The following is a 24746-nucleotide window of genomic DNA, read 5'->3' on the forward strand; positions in this document are numbered from 1 at the left end:
AACTCCGATGTTGAGATTATGTGCAGGACGGTTCTGAAAACAAATTACAGTCAAAATAGAATGTAATATAATCGTATAGTCAGATCAGTTCCACTGGGGTTACTGAAAGTGATGAAGGTGTAGAGGCGATGGCCCCATAATTAGTAGGGTACGTCTCAGCAGGGCTGACATGACAGCTGCACTCATGTACAACCAGCAAAGAAAACGCGTTGAAATGCAGAGAAAATCTCAAGTCAGGGTAGCAGAACAACACTTCCTGCTGTGCTACTGCAGGGTATAATAAGGTGTTTAATAAGGCATAGTCTATAATGCTACTTTTTGGAAATCCGGGAAACGGATTTTTCTTCTTTCCCGGCTGATGTGACATTGCTTGGGGTTTTCTCTCTGGTCACTAGATGTCTCTTGTCCGTCGCCGTCAGTCGACCGCCGCTACGCCCTCCAGGCGGTTTAGTCCCCATAGCATAGCATGTCATTCATGTAAACCCCATAGCATGCCATTCATGTATGGATACATTGTCCATGAAATTTGAATTCTTTTAATTGCCGCGCTTTACCTGAAATCTGTTTTGATTTTCAATTGGGACCGAGGCAGAGGGTCTCCTCTCGCCAACATTCCGTTTCCCCAAACAACCAAAGACTAAACCTGAGTAAACTGTAGAGAGCGTGTTTTTACGACACGTCTTGCAATTCGGGGAGTTCCCTGTGCCAAAGCCGGGACAAGGCCAGATTTTAGTTAAAAAAATTCGAACTTCCGCTCTCAATCTTGTCGATTTTAAGAGACTGGGGAGGCATATTCAAAGGTACCGATTCCGATTTTGCGCTCCACGTTTTCCTGCTCTTCAAGGCTATTTGGGGGGACTTGAAGATGTTATCATGACATTACTCCGCTCTTCAAGGGTATTTGAGCGCACTCATTTCAGCCATGACTTATGACTTCAAGTATATAAAAAAGATCATTGGTGGGACGTGCATTTCTATGGCTACTGCCTGCATTGATCATGGACGTTCTTCCACCCGAACTAATTAGGGAATGTCTGCTAAGAGTACCTTACACGTCTCACCCCAACCTTATGTAGAAGCTCGCGGGCCATGGTGAAGAGCCCCCAGTTCTAAGAAGACATAAAAAAGTTTGGCATTTAGCAGCAGTACTGTGTATGGAATGTGGAGCAGAATTATCGCAGGATGAAGCGTCTGGAGAGTGGAGTGTCATTCCCATTAAGAATTCCACCTATGGAATGTGATCAATTTATTCGGTGTGTCGTTATTTTTGAGATTTAAAATTAAAATCATAGGGCTTAGCATATCATCGTTGATTGAATCAGTTAGTGACTAAACTCTGATAATTAGGCCTATCGGCCTTCCTTTGAGTGAGCCTTTCGTCGTCCTTTTGTTTCTAAGGTTGACACATGGCGTCCACATTCAGCGGGCATACAACGAGCAAATCATTCATATGTGTCGTGCAATTTCTGTTTATTCTCAGCAATTTCCAAGAACTTCCTGATTTCTTCCACCATGTCCGTCTGTTTTTTGCTCTTCCTCCATATCTATACGTTTTCTGCTCTTCATGTTCTCTGTTGTTTGACATCTGCACAAATTTTCCTCTTTTCGCTTGACATATGTTTCCCACATGTATCATTATTCCGGGTTTGTCATCAGCTTGGATTAGTTATGGCCGTAACCACCTTACCCCTAACCGCATTCTCGCCTCATTTGCCTTCTGTGTGCCCGGAGGAGCTCTGCTCACGACCGACGACATTGATGATTTGTGGCAGCAATCGCCTGTAAGTACTTGAATCATTCTAACATTAACCTGTTGCTATGTTTTAGTTTTTTGCTGCTTGAAAGAGAAAAACTCGTTTATAGTGTTTCAAATTCGAGTTCTCTGTAGATTTTGCAAGTAATAGGATCGATTTATTCCATAATGCAGGATGGATAAGCTCTGGTAAGTCTACGAATCTTCTCAGGAATGTATAGGTTGGGAGGGTATTATCAGATTTACTAAATTCCGAGCTATTTCTAGCCACTTCACACCATGAAGACCCGAAAGCATGAAGTAGTTAGGCTTCCTGGAGAAAGCGGAAGGATACAGATGGACCCTGAGAGTATTTTTGCTCGGGTCGAATTGGAGACAGGGAACCCATACCATTGCGAGATGCCTACAACCATTGCACAGAGATATCACGAATTCATGGCAGATTCTTGCTGCAGCCAGCTATGCGACGGTCCAAACCCTCATATGGCACGAAATGTCTACGGGTTCATCTTCCTCCCGACAAATTTGTTAGCCTGGATGGTTCGGGATTATGGTAACAATGCATTAGCAGAGCTCGAGCGTAAGTATCAAAAGTTCTGTTGTTGTTTCTTTCGCTTCAATTATGAATTTCGAATGAAATTTAGCTTTTGCAAATAAAGGATTGGGTGTGTACCTTGATTGCACATTAGTTTAATGCTTTAATTCCGTCCATTACTAGCTTTTCGGACTGTTAAACTCGAAACTAGAAATTTCAAATCCTCTAAATATACCTGTTTGGTGTTACTGTAAACCTAAATTGGGTTTTACATTTTTTTGGTTGGCCCCAGCTCAATGTTAGAAAGAAGGATTTGAGCTATTGTATGAAGCTGCCAACATTATTATGTGAGACTCCGGTAGGCCTGAACCCCTTAAGGGACAGTTTTTATCACTACAGCTAGCTACCTCAAACCCTTCTCCATAAGATTTGAACCTGAGACCAGATGGGACTAAACTCCAAATAAACCAACTGATGTATAGCTCATGGGTTTAAATTGGGTTTTCTAACTTGAATTCAAATTTCTCCCTATGACCAAAATTGGGATCACAAACCTAGACCAAAATTGAGGATCACAAAGATACGAATGACCATGTAAGCAGCTATGGCGCAGTGTGCATGATTATGGTATGCTGAAAAATATGACTGATTTCAAAATCTTGAAAGTTAAAATAGAAACATTATTTCATGCACTACCAGTTCTCAACGAAATAAGAGACTTAGTTCAAACCTTGAGACTCACTTTACAGCCCTCTACCACTATGGAAAACAACAAACTGTAGACCCTATAGGCTGCTAATAAGATGGAACACCTGCTGACCTAAGGATACTGATGACCCTTCACTGCACTTCGGGACATTTCACATGATTTTACAACTTTTAACTTTACTTAAATTCTCATAAAATCGTGAATTTTTCAAATAGCTCTTTAACTTATCTGCATCCATTTAGATTATTATTCTTTTGATATACATGTAATTACATTTGGCTTTGGAAAATGAACCTAATTTACATTGTATGCCGTTTTCTTCGTTATATATATATATGAATTTGAGATCTTCGTTTTTACAGATTTGAAAGGCTGTCAAGGAGGTCATGACTGCTTAGGTACAGAAGGTGTGCTTCGAGTAAGCCTGGGCTGCTTTGTATCCAATTTTAAAATTTATATGCCTTACAAGTTGTTTGGCTTTTAAACACGTTGGATACCGGATTCTAATTTCTTGTCATGAGCTTTTTAAGTTTGAAGTGGCATCATGTCTTTCACAGAAGGTAAATCCGGATCAGTATCAAGGTCTGAATTTTCATGCAGAACTAACCACCCATTGGTTACAAACCAGATTATTTCTGGGGGCTTTAACATGCAAGTGGCCTTGGCAATTTTCAAATGCATAACCATGGCAACATAACTTACATAAAATCATATCCGCGTATCGATGCCATTTGACTATAAGTGGCACATGCGTCTCGGGCACTTCGTGCGATGTCAAGCACGTTATTTTCCCCAACAGTATTGGACCATAGCGATAGGCCTCTGGAGTCTGAACTGTTTACCTTAACATCACCTCAGATATTTTATTTCGCTATGTTTCTTACAACAGTTGGAACTACGAAGTTGCATGAATGTCGTGACTCGTGGCATTCAGGATGGTGGCCCTTGAAGAGCCTTATGTGGATTGCTCTGATGGTGATCCCCTTTTTTATTCCATCTGCTTTTATTCAATTCTATGGTGAGTTTACCTAAAATGATTCTCAGCAATCTGTTTCAATACCAAATCTGGTTCAAATTACCAAGTTTTACTTTGTTTCTGCTTAAATTAGACAGGTTTCATGACTTTGTGGCAAATTGCAATTAGACATCAAAATTGTCCAAACATGGACTTCATAAAATGACATATCATAAACTAACGTCTTTGTAACTATTGATGCAGGTGAAGTTGCTAGATTTGGTGCCAGGTATGCTTCTCTTCTTTCACGTTTTTTGGATACAATGTGCCTTTTAAGTACACAAACAATCTGCTTGGATAAATTGACTTTTGGAGAATCAATTTTACATTTGTTGATTTGTAGAAAACAAATCCAGGGGTGGGGGTTGGTGATATTTTCACGCAATGTTTCACTATTTCAGTGATATATAACAGATCCCCCGTACAGCAATCACCTACGTCATCAAAATACCTTTTGCAATTTTAACCTAAATAGTACGACTAGATAACCTTTGTCTTCCAAAAGAGAATATGTAGATGCTATCTTTTTGTCCATGGTAAATTCAGGATTACATTGGTTACATTTGGGTGATATAGTTTGATCAATCACTAAATGGATATTATGGTTTCTATCTTATAGGCTAAAATTAATTGCTTGTTAAGGAATACTAACCAGGGCCAAAATTTCTCTTTTTTTTGGTAGGATATTTCTCATCATACAACTTTTCAGTGTGATCAATTTCATCACCTGGGGGAATGATTATTGGGTATTGGAGAAAAATGTTGAACGATGGTACAACTCTTTCCCCTCATGTTCACCGTTTTTTTTCTTTTAACTTCAAGGAAGATGGATATGTTAAAAAATTGAAGTTTGAATCCAAAATTTGTTTGGGAGATTTTTTTACCCTCAGTTTCATCCAGCTGAAGCCATCCCTAGATTGGACAAAAAATTCCTTTTACAGAGTGAAAAGAAAAGGAAAATTACTGGATGACGAACTGGTATTAATTATGTTAATGGGTAAAATAACCTATAAGGAAATTCAAAAACATAGAAATAGTCGAGATGCAGATAAGGCATATGGCTATGAATACCTAAATTGAGATTCATATGGCCATTTATCATTTAGTTCCAATATGTAGATTTGGTTTAGAGTTTGCTTTCTTGGATCTTGTCAAAAATCAGGAGATAACAGAATCAAGAACATTTAAGTAGGATTAGAAAAATAAAGCCCTGTCTATCTACAGATATACACACATATTTGCCTCATGACCATATCGACGAATACGAGAAGCATCCTTAGAAAGTGAAGAAAATTTGAGTAATGCAGAAGATGGGCGTTTACTTTGTTACTTGAAATCCCAACTTAAAAATACAGAACTTGCCTTATCTGTTCCACAGCTCGACACAGCTCTATATATTGAATTGACATGCCAATGTACTAAATCTGAATTTTATAACTCATGGAAACATCGATTATAATGCATCCAAAAACATATTCAAATTTCCACCTCCCCTGTTTAAAAGCTATAAATCTAAGAGTTTTTTGTTCTTTAATTGAGATCCATTTTCTCCTTATCATGACATTTATTTTATCGCCCAGTTTTCGTATATGACATAACACTGATGAACAAAGAAAATTTAATTTCACTGTCGGATCCTAGTGATTACAATGTCAACGATGGCCTATGATGCTTCCCTGGCTGGAATCATACTGATGTACATTTGGTATGCTCCGAAAGCATCATGCGTCCTGAACATATTTTTCATCACATGGAAACTACTTATTCTTCAAGTAATGACTAGCATCTCCCTACATTCAAAAGTAAGTTCCAATGACATAATTCACATGTAGTTATTAGTGATTACTTATCACAAGTTCGTTTAGTTGAAGAGTTGTATCTGCTCCTCAGTGTAATTCTTAAACAATAAATTGCTAATATAGGAGAATTGTTTTGCTTTGCAAAATGCAGGTTAATGCAGGCCTTATGACATCAGGACTTATGGGGCTTTATGTTGTATTCCTTTGCTGGTCTGCTGTCAGGAGGTAACCACATTATATAATAGTCTTTTTCTATTTATATTTTTATCAACGTCAGCCACTTTCAGAGCCACTATAATTGAACTATTTTATCTGGTATATTCTAAAATACTTATATCACCCATTGGACCACAGATACCCCCATATGTTAACCACTCTATCCTCTGGGTATGAGGAAGATTTTATATTACTAGGTAGTTCAGTTTCCATAGGCTAATTAAACTAGGTATGAAGCTTATATCACATGAAGTAGTTAAGTGGACTAGTTTGCTGCTTTTGTTTTCCATTCAGATTGCCCCTATGGATGACAATAGTTGTAAGGTTTCAAGCCTCTATACCACTTGCTATTTTGTATCTCATGTTTCAGTATACATTCTTATTGGTATATGAATATATATAATGTGCATGAAATATGTGATGATTCGAACTATGCATTAATATCACAAATTCATTGAATGAACATAGTCGTGTACACTTTCATTCTCTGACTGACATCTGGATCTTCTGTTGTTTGACATCTGGCACAAATTTTCCTCTTTCCGCTTGACATCTGTTTCCCACATGCATCATTATTCAGGGTTTCTCATCAGCTTCGGTTAGTTATGGCCGTAACCACCTTACCCCTAACCGCATTCTCGCCTCATTTGCCTTATGCGTGCCAGGAGGAGCTCTGCTCACGACCGACGACATTGATGATTTGTGGCAGCAATCGCCTGCAAGTACTTGAATCATTCTAACATTAACCTGTTGCTCTGTTTTAGTTTTTTGTTGCTTGAAAGAGAAAAACTCGTTGCTTTGTTTTCTTTATTTGTTGTTTGACAATTTGTTCGTAAAGAATCTGCAAGTAATAACCGAGGGGCGGGGAATTAGGATGGTTCGTGTCCTCAGTTATTTCTATCACGTTCGGGAACCAAAATCAGACGAAGAAGTCATATGGTTCAAAAATTGGTGTGATGAGGTTTTGGGAAACTGTCTCAGAAAGTTGATTGACCCTAAACCATATTGTGTCATGAAGTTACAACTTGTTGCAACTGAAGATCGTCATTTAGAAAGCATACTGAGGAGGGTAGAGTCACCAAACCTGACATGGATACGCTGGAACAACTGTCCCTTCTCTTGCCTGCCTCCCTGGATTCCGATGAAGAATATAAGGGTTTTAGAAGTGGTATGAACCAAATTGAAAAAACTGTGGCAAGCAAAATCTCAGGTTAGGGCTAAAGACAATTTTGTATTTATTCTCTTTTTTTACTTTGCCGCCCTAATTTATGGTAGATTGTTGCTGCAATTGCTATACTAGCACAGGCTCTCGAATGCATTTGAAGGGTTTTGTAGATAAAGGCTAACATCTCTGTATTTTTCTTACTGTTGAAAGATGAATATTGTGTGGCAGGCACCTCTGGAGTTGCAGGAGCTACATGTTTATGCTCCTCTTTCAATGTTCCCAAAGTCCATTGGACGGATGAAGCACATCGAAAAGATTGTGGTGACTTGTATGTCAGATTTGATTCATCTCAAAACTTTACCAGAGGAATTCTGTCATTTGTCCTCACTGCAATACTTGCACCTAAGATGCCCAGATATGAAGTCGTTGCTTGATTCTTTTGGGTCGCACCTTAATCTCTCTCGCTGTCGGAGTTTGCACGGGCTTCCAAATTCCTTCGGGAATTTAATTCGACTTAAATATCTGAATTTGGAATATTGCTCCGATTTGACCTTGTTGGAGGAAACATTTGCAAATATCAAGACGCTTGAATATCTAAACCTTTCAGACTGCAAGAGTGTGGAAGTGTTGCCTTGCCAAGTTGCACATCAACTGTCCCTGGAAATATTAATCCTGTCAGAGACAAATTTAAAAGAATTTCCTGGGGATATTGGAAACCTAAGCAGTTTGGAAGAATTTTCTTTGGGAAATGCTTTGTTGGAAATGCTGCCCTGTTCTCTTGGTCACCTGAGTAGCTTGAAGAAGTTGTGGGTTTGTGATTGCCCAGAATTGAAGAAAGTACAAGAATATAACCATTACTACAAGGTTCAACCACCTCAAAACCAATGGAGGCATGATCACTGTGATAAAGGATAAAGAATCTAAGAACATATCGAAGAAAGAAAGAAGTCATTAAAATATCAAAGAAGCAATCTGCATCAGTAGAAATCCTTTAGAACCTATAGCAACTTCTCCATTATTATCATAGAAGGATACAACGGTCATGATGGCAACAATATGGATATTGTTCCTTAGTTTATGAAATAAATGTTGAGAAACCAATGCTAGTAGAGTTACCGTTAGATTTCTCTTTCTTGATAACGACTAGTGAATTACGTTCTTTGTTATATTTATCTTTCATCTAGCACTTATGGTTGGTTTGACTAAAGTTGACTTTCTGGTTAGGGCTGAAGTTTGACTGCAGAATTTGACAGGTTGATTTGACTTTGTGTTGGGCTAGTCTATTTGACTTTTTTACTCTCTTTGCTTAACTATTGAATAATAATAAGAAGATTTGATCAAAGGGTTTTCCCCAAATTGGGGTTTGGCATCTGCTAAATCTGGTGTCCTCTTGTCTTGGCTGGTCTTCTGCATTTGTTTTATGTTCTATCTGCATTTACTGTCAATGTGATTGCTACTGGAAATAATTGGAAATCGTTATTGGGTTGCTAAGCATAGAATATACCATTGTTGTATTGAAATTACATCATCAAACAAAGCTTTGGCGAAGACATGCTAATAAAGACCGCTATAGGCAAAAGTGCATCGCATTCAGGCATTTGCGCAACGCACTCAGGCAAAAACGCAGCGCCATCTTGCAAAAGGCTTTTGGAGGCCTTCCGGTGCTCCAAATTAAGAACTTGGTGGCTCGTTGGAAATTTGTGAGTGTTTAGTTTTCATTTGACTACTCGAGCAATTGTGAGTGTTTAGTTGTCATTTGACTACTCAAGCAAGTGATTTGGACACTCCATCTAGCAGAAAAATAGATTTTCCCAAGGTCACTCCAAAAACGCAACGCCTGTTTCAAAATAGTGGCAGAAAGTGATTGTTTGACTTGTTTTTGAGCTTTTTCTCCCAACATGTCCACCAAAAAACTTGAAAAGTGGATACCAGATAAGTAGGGGTAATTATATATCTAGGCATATAAATTTTTTGGCATTTGGATGGCTGAGGAAAGCGCAGTGCCTTGGTAGGGTCAAAATTTTGGGTTTTTCTGCGAAAATAGGCCTCAAAGATGGAGATATATATCTCTAAAAATAAAAACAGAAAATTAGAAAAAGGGCAGAGTTTTGGTAGATAAGGATGTTTTGAATAAAAACCTCTCTTATTTCTTGGAAATTCATTTTCATTTTCTCGGAATCTGTGCCACAAAATCATGACTAAAACAGGAAATTAACTTTAATTTTTTTTTATTTTTTGACATAGGTCTCCAAGAAAGTTTCATATATCCCAATCTATGATACCTATGTAAAAACGGAAGGAGTTTTTTGTCCCTTGTTATATGATTGACAAAAACCTCTTCCACGTTTGTCAAGTTCATCTTCATTTGGTCAGAAACACACTTTGAAGCAAAATCGTCCTTGTGTGTGACAAATGACCACTTGATGAGTTTGTGAGGCACTGATCTATTTGATGTTAGATGGCTCAAATCTTCAGACATGTCCTCCATTATTGTACTTATTCTTGTTAAATAGGGATTCCATACAGGTGAAGATGGTTTTAGATAGAGGAGGAATAACCTGTTGAGGAGTTTTGTGAACCCAACGTTTCGGACTGCCAAGTGAGTCCATCATCAGGGGACGCGACAATAGATAATCTTGAATCAATGGTATATATATCTAGGTTATTGAAGATTATCTATTGTCGCGTCCCCTGATGATGGACTCACTTGGCAGTCCGAAACGTTGGGTTCACAAAACTCCTCAACAGGTTATTCCTCCTCTATCTAGTACTTATTCTTGTCAGTGTGTGTTGCGTATGTGTCCAAGTTGAAACCCTAGCTCACTAGGAGGAAGAATTAGGGTTTTGTTTTGGGAAAATAGGGGATTTGGGACAATATTGTAGATGGAGGGGAATGAAGGGGTTAGGGGATTTCTAAATTCTTGGGGAAATTTTGGGGGTTAGGTATAGGTGTTAGGGAGTGTAGGGAATTTGAATTCCTAGGAACGAGTGAGGGGAAGGGGTAGTAAAGTACAAAACACAGCCCTAGCCTAGGAAAGTGTCAAAAGGATAGCAATAGGCTAGGGTTTGTGGGAAAGTGAGAGAAATTAAGGGAATGAGCATGGTAAAAGGTTAGGGGAGATATATGGAGTATATGTGAGGGTGTTTGAGCAAAAAAAAGTAGGGTTTTACCACAAAAATGAAGTAAAATGACTAGGAGACCAAAAGTGCAGCAAAACCCTAGGAGAGGGTGATTCACTAGCTCTTTGTGAGCAAACTGATGAAAGGAAGGATGAAGGAGGAGTGAATGAAGTTCACTTACTTGCTGATTATGTGTTGGACCGGTAAATTGATGGATAAAACCTCTGCAATGAATGATTTTTCTCCCTTTTCAAAAGCGCAATAAGGATGCCAAAAACGTAGCGAGGGAGAAAGAATGATACTCCAGAGGCAATAATTTGATCTTCTGAGGGCTGGAATGCACTTTTCTAGTGGAGTGATGTCTTATGAGGGTGGAATGAGCAAATGGATTTGTTTTTTGGTCCTTTGTAACTTGTGGAAGCCAATTTTTTCATAGTGGTGAGGTGACCCACCACATGCTTTTCACTTTTGCTTCCAAAACTATGTAGCTTTGGCATATTCAATGCAACCTTGGAACTTTAGAACTTATTACATCATATTTGAAATAAATTAAACTTTGAAACAAATTTTTTTGAGCAAATTCCCTATTACTACTCCTTCATTTGTTGGATTTATGAATGAGATGACAAATTTTGATGACTTTGACCCTAATGACCTAATGGTGACACTGAGCTGAATGAGGACCATGATGATATGACTGAGATTATGATGGTGAGTGATGGCACATCCAAATGAGTGATGGCAATGACCGAAACATGGAAATTTTGAAAGGAGTAGCAATAGACCTAGGCACACTAAGCAGTGACCAAAATTTTATTTTGAAAACCTAATGAAATGATAAAAATTTGGCTTTGAGACCCTAACAAACCTTGTAAGAGCATATTTGATCACTGGTGACTGACATGACTGGCAGGCGCTAATATATCCAGCACCAGAGTGTCAAGTAATGGTTGCAAATGGAGGAACCATAAATTTCTCTAAAAAGTGCCATAATATCAAGCTATCCATGGGAGAATATGTATTGAATAGTCTAATGCTTTTCATTCCAATGGGTGGTGCAGATGTTGTACTAGGAGTCCAATGGATAAAATCTTTGGGTACGATAGCTTTTAATTTTTAAGAACTTTTCTTGAATTTTTTTTGGGAAGGAAAAGAAGTTGAATTAAGGGGTATCATAGGGAAACCGGGAAATATAATCAACTCTAACAGAATGACAAAGCTTCTAAAGAAAGAACAATAGGGTGTAATTGCACAATTATGTTCACTAGAGGTTCCCACATCGAAATCATCTATTTCTCCAAATCTCCAAAATGTTTTGGACAATCATTCCAAGGTATTTGAGACCCCTAAAGGCCTCCCACCTAGAAGTATTCCCCCAAACATCAGGGCTTACAAATATCCATATGCCCAAAAGAGTGAAATTGAACGTATGGTTATAGAAATGCTAGAGGTTGGTATAATTCAACCTAGTCAGTTCTTTCGCTGCTCTAGTGGTATTAATACGCAAGAAGGATGGATCATGATACATGTGTTAGGATTATAGGGAGCTCAACAAGCTTACTATTAAATATAAATTTCCCATTCCTGTCATTGATGAATTATTGGATGAATTACATGGAGCAATTTACTTCACCAAGTTGGATCTTTGTTCAGGATATCATCAAATCAGAATGAAGACTGACGACATTCCAAAAATAGCATTTAGAACTCATGAGGGTCATTATGAATTTTTGGTCATGCCTTTTGGCCTTACCAATGCACCTTCTACATTTCAAGGTTTGATTAATTCCATTTTCAAACCCACCCTTAGAAAATTTGTGCTAGTATTTTTTGATGATATATTGATCTACAACAAGTCTTGGAAGTATCATGTTCAACATGTTGATAGGGTGCTCAAACTATAGGAGGAGAAACAATTATATGCAAAAAGCTCCAAATGTTTCTTTGGAGTACAAGAGGTTGAATATTTGGGTACTCAGTTAGCTCATAACTTGTTTTATCATCCTCATTCTGATGGGAAAACTAAGATAGTGAAAAAATGTTTGGAAAGATATCTTCATTGCTTTGTATCTGATAAACAAATATAATGGGTCAAGTGGTTGCCTGTGACTGAATGGTGGTATAACACTTCCATACTGCAGCAAAAATGACCCCATTTGTGGCACTTTATGGATATCATCCATCGTCCATCACATCATCTTTAAAAGAAAATTCTAAGGTTTAAGCAATGGAAGATCACATCGAGCATCAACAACAAGTTCTCAAACTCTTAAAGGATAACCTCACTTTGGCGCAAAATAGAATGAACCAATAGGCAGATCAACATCGTAGCCAAAGAAGTTTTGATGTAGGTGACTGGGTATTTCTACAACTACAACCATACAAATAAATGTCCCTCAAGCAAGCTAAGGAGGATAATAAATTATCACTAAATTATTATGGTCCGTACAAGGTGTTACAAAATATTGGTACTATGGCATACAAATTGGAGCTTTTTGCATCTTCCTGAGTGCACCCAGTTTTCGATGTTTCATGTTTAAAGAAGGTTATAGGTGAGGGTATCCTAGTTCAAACAATATTGCTAGAACTTGACGAGGAAGGAAAAATCATATTGGAACGAAGTATTCACAAAAACAAGAAATTGACAGCTACGAAATCGATCAATTTTAGAGTATCTCATCAAGTGGAAGAACTTACCCACTGAATATTCCACATGGAGAATGAGAATTTTATACAGAAGCATCCAAAACTACTCAAGCATTGAGGACAACACTTTTTGAAGGAGAGGAGCATGTTAGGTCCCTATTTATTGTTATTAGTGCAACACCATTAATGTATTATTGTGTCCATATAATCCCCATGTTGTTATTATTATGCCTCATAGAAGCCCACCATTGTTATTGTTGTGCCCCTACAATATTATTTTTATGTGGCCTCTGATTATATTAGTGCCCCTTAGACTCCTATATATAGAAAGGAGGTCTTATCATTTGTATCATATAAGAGTTGTTCATTTGTGTAATGTAAATGAGGTTGCCCCCTTGAAGAAGCTAATTTTGAAGGCGTTGATCTATCTTTTCTTCTATTTTGTGAGTTGGTTGCATAACATTTCATATGTTTTATAATTTATAGGTTTTAACTTATTTTCAAAAAGACATTTTTATATTTTTTAAGTTTGTAGTTTTCCCTCAAACTTTGGACGGAGCTCCCAACTACTCTCAAAGATAAGTATTTTATGTCTTTTAAGTTTTGGGTTCATGTAATCATTCAGTTTTGATTATATTGAATACTAATCACCTTTCTCCCTCTATTATCTTGATTAGGGAAAAACATCCGCAAGAAGGAGGATCTCTCAAGACAAGGTTAGCAAAGAAACAAATGTATGCTTTGAATTCATTGATTGAAAGGATTATTCATTTGATGATCTATTACTAACCTTGTTATGTCTAGAAGTATTGAATCCTAGTGATTTTTGTTTGGGTGATTCATCTCTTGATAAATATACCTACCCCACTCTTATCTAATTTGGTAGAACCCTAGACAGATTCTGGAAAACCTTAACCGAAGGGTATGCTATTGTGAATGTTTGAAACCCTAAGTTGATTAGGGATATTGTGAAATGCTAGTCTTTATTGATGATTTTATGTTTTGGATTTTGGTATGATTAGGAAGTCCTAACTTGTTAGGATGGAATGATAAGATATAAAATCTTGAAACCTTTGAAGTTATGGTAATATAGGGTTTGCTATGTTTCTACATTGGAACCCTAGTTCGTTGGGGTTTGGTGGAATATGTGTTCTACATTAGAACTCTAATTAATTAGGGTTTGGTGGAATGTGTGAGCAATACTCTTATATTGTCTTAGAATTGATTTACTTGGTATGTGTGTATTGTCTAGTCAGACACTAGTACAATCAAATGATTGTGTGTCTAAATCTTATTTGATATTGTTAAGAAGTTGGGTTTGACTAACACATGATATGAAATGTATGTTTCATGATGATGAAATTCCTATCTTGGTCTAGGTCATAGGTATTAATGTTATTGGACATATAGTATGCTTATGTATGGTTGTGAATTCCTAGATACGTGTGTTGACCGAGTCATTGATGGTCATAAGTCTTAGTATTCAATGAAATCCTTGTCTGAGATTTTAGGATGTTGATGTTTGGAAATCTAGGGTGTTATAGCTAAACCCTAGTGAAGTTACAAGTTGTTTAGTATGTGTAAAATATAAAAATCTGAGATTTATGAATGAAATGATTGTTGAGATTGGAAATCTAAGGTTTTGGAATTGAACCTTAGTCGAAATATCTGATGAATATTTGAGATTTGTGAAAGAGATTGTTGAATTTTTGAAAATGGAAATCTAGGGTTTGCAAGTAACCTTAGTAGTAGTTGGTCATGTTAATGACTGGTTGATGGTTTATTGAAAATCTAGGGGCTTGGAACTAACGCTAGTGGAAGTTGGCCAGGTTGATGACTAAGCTGTGGTTGACTTTGATTAATTCTTTTGTATGAAATCTAGGATTTGTATGAATCCTTAGTGAGAAGTTGGGTTTGACTAACACATGATATGAAATGTATGTTTCATGATGATGAAATCCCTATCTTGGTCTAGGTCATAGGTATTAATGTTATTGGACATATAATATGCTTATGTATGGTTATGAATTCCTAGATACGTGTGTTGACCTAGTCATTGATGGTCATAAGTCTTAGTATTTAATGAAATCCTTGTCTGAGATTCTAGGATGTTGATGTTTGGAAATCTAGAGTGTTATAGCTAAACCCTAGTGAAGTTAAAAGTTGTTTAGTATGTGTGAAATATAACAATCTGAGATTATGAATGAAATGATTGTGGAGATTGGAAATCTAAGGTTTAGTCGAAATATTTGATGAATATTTGAGATTTGTGAAAGAGATTGTTGAATTTTTGAAAATGGAAATCTAGGGCTTGCAAGTAACCTTAGTAGTAGTTGGTCATGTTAATGACTGATTGATGGTTTATTGAAAATCTAGGGGCTTGAAACTAACCCTAGTGGAAGTTGGCCATGTTGATGACTAAGCTGTGATTGACTTCGATTAATTCTTTTGTATGAAATCTAGGATTTGTATCAATCCTTAGTGAGAAGTATAACACATGTAGTTTGGAAGGTTGTTAGATGATTTGTAGATCCATATTGTGTTAATGGTTTCTAGGATTTTTTATATGTTGTAGTAAGGTATGTCATACCTTTGCAAGACATATTGAAACCCTAGATGGAATGAATTATCTTATGAAGGAGTCTAGGGTGTATAAAGTCCATAGCATGATGTTGAAAGAGTATATGCCTCTTATTTATAATTAAGTCTAGGTATCTGATATGAATAAAGTTGAAATGCTTTTGTGATTCTAATATGGCTAACATCATGCTTCTATAGTTTTGGTTGTACTTTCTATTGAAGTTGTGCAAGTACAGAATCTTCAAATTGTTGAAGATACTCAATGTGACAAGCAAGTTGTGCAGGTACACAATCTTCAACTTGGTGAAGATACTCAATGTGACAAACAAATTGTGTAGGTACATAATCTTCAACTTAGTGAAGATGTGATGAGCATGATGGGGATGATGATAAATCTGATGAAATGGTTGGAAGCCACGAAATATTCTCCGATGTAAAAAATAAGATGTTGATCTCCCGGAGGAAGCATGAATAGAAGAGATCTCCCTAAGATTAAGAGGGAGTCTGGATAAAGAGGTGCTTCCTGGTTGAGGGGGAGTGACAGATATGGTTATTTGCTTCATGTGTCATGCACTAGACCAGGACTAACAGTCATCACTCCGAGTGAAGGCCATGAGAAGGAAAAGGAAATTGGAGAATGAATTTTGAAGTGCTACTAAAAGAAGGAATGTAGGATCCAATTGAAGAATATGTTGCTGCATGAATAGTAGGAAGAAAAATGTATGAGGAATCTTCTATCAAATATTCGGTTGATAGTCCTACTATGGAAAATTGAGAAGGAACATATGTTGCCTGGAAGACCCTGAAGGTTTGTATTTGATTATGTACATATGAAAGTATGTTATTGATTGGGGTTGTTATTGTACATGTGAATCTCTCGAAGGAAATCATGCTGGTTACTAATCAGTGTGACTCGGAGAGACTGGACATTCTTGATATGCTAGATCAAGGGGTGTTAAGGCTTTGCGATTCAAGAATTGCCTGGGGAGACATCTGGTAGACACTTTGTGTTGATGTCTAAGTCCCTGAAGTTGGAAAGGTGGTTTTGATTATTGAGCTCTGTTACACACCTAGATTTTTGGGTTGGTGGTTAACAAGTAAGCTTGATGGTACCTAGAGGGTTTGAGATATTAAGTCCACCTTAGTCCCACTTGGATAGATTGTCCTGGTTAAGAATCTAGTCCATGGCATTGCGGTGCCTAAATTGTTGATTTACTAGTTGGATAGATTGCCCTAGTCAGGAATCTAGTCCATGGCATTGCGGTGCCTAAAGTTCTTCATGGTTCATATAGTTTGAGATCTTTCATTGTATATGTACATTATGAATACCTCCCTAGTTAAGAGCGAGTGTTAAACAAAGTAACTATGTTCAATCTTCAATAACGTACTTAAGTCATTATGTAATGTACTTGTCAAAAGAATAAAGAAAATATTTATTATTATTATTATTGTGACTTATTAAAACATGGGTTTCATGCTTGGTCACCATGTTTTAGGTCAAATTCTCCATTGAGGACTTCTAAGATTTATTCCGGATCTATAGAATTATTGTACATTTAATGAGATGTTAGAAAAATATTATATATGACAGAGAAATGCAAGAAATATAATATGCGGAAAAACACAAACACATAAAACCAGAGAGACACAGATATACTGGTTCACCCAGTTTGGGCTACGTCCACCCCAAACAACCAGTCCTTCATTTCTATTATCCATCAAAATGGAGAGACACATCCTACAGCAGATCCGCTGTAATATCCTCTGTTTTCTCTCACAGTCTCACCTGTTTGTTCCTCGCTCTGAGAATACACATATATTCAACATGCTCAATACAATACCCTCATACAAAGAGAGGGGTTGCCTTCTAGGGCAAAAAATACCCTAAACTAAACATAAATTCTACCATCAGATCATCCGCCTAATGAATGGCCCAGATTGACTAGAAATTACTATACTTTTACAAGGCAATTTTACATCTGTTTTTAGCTTCGGGGGCGTTGTCCCCGAAACCCCCGCTGGGGGATTGCTGGCCCTTGGACCCCCCAACCGGGGGGGGATGGCCCCCCCCCCCCAAACCACCCGCATGGAGGGGTGTATAATCTTCCTGGTGTATACATCCGGCTGAAACAAAGACCTCTAAATTAGGATGATAATCATGCTCCACACCCAACAAGAGACCCTTCTTGGGCTTTTGAATCATGTAAAAAGGTTTAGTATTGAGTCAAATATGAATTATGGAACCTCCACACCATGTCAGCCTAAGAGAAGATCAAGTTGACCTAAGGAGCTATATTACCCCACAAGAAGCCTATAAAAGGAAGGACTACGAATTAATTTGTAGCATCACTTCTCATTCTTTCTCTTCTACGCAAAAGTGTGAAAATCTGTTTTCCAGGCAGAAGTACGAAGTAGGAGGTTGGGAAAGTATGTTGTCGAGAAAACGAAGTGAATGTGAGTCTGGGGGAGTCTAAGGAGTCAAGGAAAATCGAAATTTTGGTGGTGGTCTCTCTCTATATTGTGCTCTATATTGGGAGAATGAATGCTCTCAAGTTGGACTGTTGTCAGAAGCCGTGAGCTGCTGCATATTCGAAGTCGCTGGGAAGAGATAAATCTTCTGGAGGATGACTTGGTGTGGAGGGAAGGTTTGGTTAAGGTCTAGGGGGAAGATTCTCAAGGAATACTATTGAATGGAAGAATTACTTTAACTGGGTTTTCTTCTCGAGGGGGTTTTTCCCTGGCATGTGCCTACATCTTGTGTCCATTGTTTTATGTGTTGCTACTTTTGTGTAATTGCTTGCTGAACTAAAGAAAGAAGAAATAAGGAATCATAATAATAAGTAACATCACAAGTAATTATAAAGATCGAGAAAAACTTTACTTCTTTTTTGATTTTCCAACATGTCCCTCACTAAGGGATTGTTGTTCAGAACTTAAACTTCTCGACACTACTCTTGCATACTCTTTACAAATTTTAAGCGTAAAACCATTGCCTTTTATGTGGTTGTAAGAAACTTTGACTTCAAAACCATGTGGATCATATCCTGTATTATGTTAAACTAAAATCGGGGGAGCGGAAGAAAATTCTTGATCATATTTACTTTTGTTCCTCTATTTTTTATTAATTTGTGAGGTTATAACTATAACTTCAACATTTAGGAGCCATATTTTTATGGACGATGGTCCTGTGTTGTCTTTGCAACGATGGGATGATGTTAGTAGTCGTCTCAATGGGTGCGCTTCGCTTATGTGAAATAATTTGAGAAGCCTTGGTGTTATAACTCACTAAGGTATTGTTGTTCAAGATTTAAACTTCTCCACATTCCTGCACACTCTTCATGGATTCCACAAATGATATTGGTAAATTGGTGGTTTCAATTACCCTTCCAATAAGATTTAAATAATTTTATTCTTCAAACTGAATCTGTTATTCATTTAACTCCATAAGGCTACAAATATAAGCTTAATTCATTTGATATCTTATTTTTTTGGTCATTTAGTGAATTCTTTACTCATATGTTCTCAACAAAAATGATAGAATATTGACAAAGCCAAACATTTAGAGCCTAATTTGGCTACAGATTAAATTAAATTTTTTAGCCATGAGCATTTATGAAGCTCCTTCCAAAGTAACCAATGTATAGGGTGGACTTCTACACTTCAGAACTCCCGCACAATTAAATTATATAACTCTCAAATAGTATAGTGTCGTACCTCAATATATTTATGATAAAAAATATTTAAATCATTTCTTACAATTCAAAGTAGTTGAGATTACATGACCACTCGATGTGAAATCTAGACATGAAAAAAAGATTTGTTTTGCGCATTTTTTATTTAAATGGCACTCCAAATAGAGACAAACAATATTGATCTAAGAATTGCCTCATATTATATAAAATATGTCAAATATCCTTTAAGTGAACAATTTGAAATATGTTTAGTTAAGCTTACATGATCATTGCAAAACATTGCACATGATCATAGTTAATAGAATATCTCAATAACATATGTTAGGTCCCTATATTACTAGTGTAGCCCCTTATTGTCCCTATAATACTAATGTATCCCCTTATTGTTATTGTTAGCGTAGGCCCCTTATTGTTATTGTTGTGCCCATGTAGTCCTCATATTGTTATTATTGTGCCCCACAGAAATCCACTATTATTATTGTTGTGCCCTTACATTAGTATTGTTATGTAGACTCTGATTATATTGTCGCCTGTTAGACTCCTATGTATAGAAAGAAGGCCTTGTCATTTGTATCATCCAAGAATTTTTCATTTATGTAATGTAAAGGGGGTTTTCTCCCTTAAAGAGGATAATTTTTAAGTAGTTGATCTATCTATTTGTGAGCTGGTTGCATAACATTTGGTATCAGAGCTTTGGATTCTAGGTTTCCACTGCTACAAACAGGTCATCGTCGAATTTTCGCTATAATTGTTTTTGTATGAATGTTTAGAAGTCAAATTTTTACCACGAGTAGCTAAAATCTTGATGAAATTCTTGCAAAAAATTTAGATTTTGTTTCACTACATTTTCAAAGATATGGTCCAAAGAATTTAGGCTTTTTGCATGCTCAAAAATTTCGTCTCAAATAGGGGACCTTGGGAAAATCATCATATCTTCCTCTATAAGCATCGAATTTGAATTTTGTAAAAGTGTCCAAAGTTGCACAAAATGTAGTATCTTGTATATCATTTTCAAGGCTGAAGGTCAAAACAATGACACGTGGCACTATGTACAAGTTCGCTCTACTGAACCAATCCATAATCAGGACATCGTGGGAGATTGGACATAACTTTACCTTGAAGAATCCAAATTTGGTCATACTTGTGGCATTGGAAAGAAGACTTAGAGGGATACCATAGGACTGAATTTCATATCTTTGATATTTGAATTTATAGATATACAAGATATTCAATATGTAGAATTTCTCACTGTAGATCAACATTTTATGCAATATATTAAAGCAAAATACAAGTTCTACTTCTACAACAAACTTGCGAAATCTTAATCGAATATGAGAAAGATCAAATAGAACACATCTAACTGAGAATGAGAAAGCAATCACACATGAACACAGAAGAATACTCTGGGGAAAGCCTTAGCCTAAAACCCCGATCTCTGTAATATCATACAAGTGGAAATATGTTCAGATTACACAAAGCTTCAGCTCACAAGCCATCCAACTCTCAGTGCAATCGAACAATACAGCTGACAGATTGAATAGACTCGACATTTGCCTTCCTCCAGGCCTCCAAGCCTCCTATTTCCTTGCGAAATTTCTCTTGGGGTCCAATGCTACCCTATGTGTGAATTGGCCTCATCACACAACCATCAAACTCAAAAGTAACTGTGCAATCTCCAAGGAATGAATTCCTTCTGCATGCAAGAGGTATCCTCCATGGAATATTCCTACAATTGATAGTACACTGTCCCATCACCTGATCTCAACTAGGTCTCCGACTGAACTAACATGCATGAGTTATTTATGAGAGAATATTTAGTTATTTGAAGTGTAACAATTACATGCATGCATGCATTAATTAACTGAACTCATAATCAGTTCCACAAACTGTTGGAACTGTGGAGCACTTGGAAGGTATGCTTTTTGACAAGCAATCTAGTGGTTTTTCAATAATATTTCTAACCTTTTCTGCATTATGAGTCTAAAGAATATAAGGGTTTTGATAAATTGTGTGAAAATGGACAAACGAAGCTCAATCACTAATAATTGATGTTTTCTATGCAGAAGGACGCGGAAACAGGGAATCATCGAGTAAAAACAAGAAGCGAAGGGAAAGTAACTGCTGTCCCGTCGACAGGGAACCGGATGCGGACAAGATCAAGTAAAATTAGAGCCGAATAGTCCAGGAAAAGAACGCAGGATACTGAGACGGAGAACGCAAGAAAGGAAAGAGAAGAACTGAACGATTAGTGAATCCCTCAGGATCTTCGATCCTGAGGGATCGCTGCTTTAAGCTTATCTTTTGTATCTAGATATCTCCGTCATTTCTGTTATATAAAGGTACCACGCCATCGAGCGTGGGGGACGACTGTTGTTGTAATTACAAGCTTCAGAACAACTTTGATCATTAAGTTTTGTTAAGACCTGATTTTGTATACTTTTGTTAATGCAATCAATATAAAGGACTTGGTGTTCACTTCGTTTCTGCATCTGAAGTAACTTTAAGCAGTGTACCATTGGTAGCCAAGGGCCCAGCTCCGACGGTCACTTGCTGTTGTATCATACGGTGATTTGTGTGGTTTGCTTATTTCTCTTGTTTCAGTAATCCGATATATCTTTTATATGATAGACTATGCTTCCTAATTAATATCTGAATCTGAATAAGTTCTTTAACCCACGTCTCTGTATTACACAAAGTGAATCTATTCGAATTGCATCCATTTCTATAGCAAGATATTGGTATGAATGTTATCATCATTGGATTCATATAAAATAAGTATTTGCGAGGCTTGAAGATAATATCACTTTGTTCAGAAACATAGTCACATCATACATTACTCTCGGATTGCTACAGTAGTCTAGAACGTGTACATACATTTGAGTTTGCTGTTCCATTTGAGTTTGTTGTTCCATTTGAGTTTGCTGTTCCAATTTATATGATTGACGTTTCCTGTTTATGATAGTTTGCTTTTCCATTTAATTACTGTTGTTCCATTTGATTACTGCTGTTCCATTTTAGAATTGCTGTTCCATTTTACTTTCGCTAATCTGCCTTTATTGATTTTGCCTGATAGCAGGCCTAAGGCTGTCGTGAGCCCAGCAAGACGCTGCCTAGCTCCCAGACCTATAAGTCCATGCTTTGGTTTTCTTTCTTTATCAGTTTCTAAAGGGAAAGGTTATTGTTTCTGTACCCTTGACTGATCAACTGCTTTGTGTGATTTTATCTTTTGAGTTGGTTTAGTTACAGCTTAGTGTTTGTTTCCTTTCAAATCATTAGAATGCTATACTACCGAGCATTACTTGGACAGAACAGCCTCGCATTGAGTTACTCCTTGAAAGAACAAAACGATCCCGGATTGACTTAATAATGTGGAATAATTGGTGGTGTGAGAGACCCTAGTTATCGCTCTACATTTTGGCTCCGTTGCCGGGGAAGGGGTAATAGCCATTTGTCCTTTATAGAGTAGTGCGCAAATCTGCTAGGAGGGAGTTGGATTTTAAAAACGGAAGGTAAGAACCTACGTACGGAGCATGTAAAAGCCCTGCTCCACCATCTGCTCTCTTAGTAGAATTGCTGGTTGATAGGATTTAGTAGTTTTCCTAGAGTGCATGACTAAGCAGAAAAAGATAGAAAAGAATATCAAACTTCAAGTGAAAGCCAAAGGACCGGTGTCTCTTGGTAGGACAACCTTTATAGACGAAATCTACAAGAAAACTGGATCTCAGCCGTCGGTAGGCTTTAGAAAAACTAATTCTAAGCAGCCTACCAGTTCCCTTCAGGCTACAGCATCACCATCTGAAGCCTTTGCTGAGGTCCACAGCCAGACTAATGAACAGGACTATCAAGAAATTGAAAATTCTGTGACAAAACGGCTGCAGGAAGGGAACTTAAGTAACCTTTGTGAAGGAGAAGGGGAAACAGGGGAAATAGAAGAACCAAGGTCTCCTTCTAGGATAATTCAACTGTTAAACAGCCCAGATAAGGGGAGCGCAGCTAGAATTAATATTGAAGGCACCCCATTCCTTCAGATAGAGATTCCAGCTGTAGAAATTCCAGATAAGGGAAGCGTCATTAAACCAACCCCTGCCAAGTCCGTCCCTTCCCAACCTAGGAACACCCTCCTAGAAATCCCGGAAGGATATTGGCACATATTTGATCCCATGGCGCAGAATCAGCCAAATACCCAAACCTCTACCTTACAATATCCTATAGTAGATTTTGTTGTGAATGCACCGATGAAGACAATTCCGCTTCAACACATCCCAACATTTCATGGACTCACATCAGAAGACCCTGATGCATTCTTATTCGAGTATGATGTGTTATGCAGGGGGTACGATTACACCACTGACCCCCAAAAACTAAAGTTGTTCCCCTCTACTTTGAAGGGTGCAGCTCTGAGATGGTTTATGGGTTTAGGTGGTGGAGTCATAAACAATTGGGAAGAGATGAAAGAAGCCTTTCTCAAGAAATATCAGGATTACTATAGGTCAAGGGAACTGAAAGATGAGATTTTCCAAATGACGGCCAAACCAAATGAAACTTTAGAAGAATATGTGGAACGCTTCCAATATAATTTACAAAGATCCCCCTATGCATCATTACCTTTGCCTGACAATGTGTTCAAAACTGCATTAATCAGAGGTATGAAAGAACAGTGGATTGAAACATTGAATATCATGGGAAAAGGGGACATTTACCAAGAAAACTTTGTTGATATTATTAAGTTATGCATCAGGAGTTCAAGGGGTAGCACAAGAATAAAACCAACAGAATACGATCGGTTTGTTAGAGATAATAAAATTTCAACAGAGGGGGTAACACGTGTAGAGCTTGGGAATTTATTAGAAAATTTCAAAACTGATATTTTAGGGACATTAACTACACAGCTTGATATTGTGTAGGCTAGACAAAAGCAAATGGAGGCAGAACAAAATCTGGCAATTTTTTTCCCCCGATGCAGAAAAAAACACAGCCACAAGGAATGTCCACTAGATTCAGTCCAAGCATGTGCTATTTGTACAAAGGATCATCCTACTGAAAGCTGCCCCTCACTCCCTGGACTGAAGGCAGTATACAAACAAGCAGAAGAGGAACCAGAGCCTGCATACTTTGTTAACCAGCGTCGCCAATAGCAGCCTAAGCAACCAGGTATGTTTTCGGATCCAACCTCTTCCTTTCAGCCTCCACAGTATAATACTCAGCAATATGGTATATGGCAAAATCAATCTGCACCCCCATTTTCAAACTGGCCATCACAACCATTTCCCTCTTCAAACCCATGGATGAATCAAACAAACCAATTCGGTTGGCCAAATTTTCCTTATGCCCCACCATACTGGCAAAATAACTCATATCCCCCGCAGTGGATTCCCCCTACTTCACAAGGTTCACCCTGGCAGACCAATTGGCCAAGATCGACATATAAATCAACAGGAACTATCCCACTCCCTCAACCAACTCTGCCAGCTTTACAACAAAATCCCCAGCCTAATCTGAGACCGCAACTCCCAGCC

General features: G+C 37.5%; 1 protein-coding gene across 1 annotated transcript; it reads left to right on the forward strand.

Annotated features, from left to right (window-relative positions):
• Positions 1-1926: 1926 nt before the first annotated feature.
• On the forward strand, positions 1927-6040 carry LOC149148341 (uncharacterized). Its single transcript, XM_089440574.1, has 7 exons — positions 1927-2333; positions 3360-3433; positions 3856-4015; positions 4217-4241; positions 4695-4781; positions 5640-5814; positions 5963-6040. The coding sequence occupies exons 1-7, from the start codon at positions 2033-2035 to the stop codon at positions 6038-6040; spliced, it is 900 nt and encodes a 299-aa protein (XP_089296700.1). The 5' UTR covers positions 1927-2032.
• The last annotated feature ends 18706 nt before the right edge of the window (positions 6041-24746 follow it).

This window comes from Pinus tabuliformis, chromosome 9 (assembly GCF_031772625.1).
Source record: "Pinus tabuliformis cultivar Carrire ecotype Pingquan chromosome 9, CPIR1, whole genome shotgun sequence".
Taxonomy (NCBI): Eukaryota; Viridiplantae; Streptophyta; class Pinopsida; order Pinales; family Pinaceae; genus Pinus; species Pinus tabuliformis.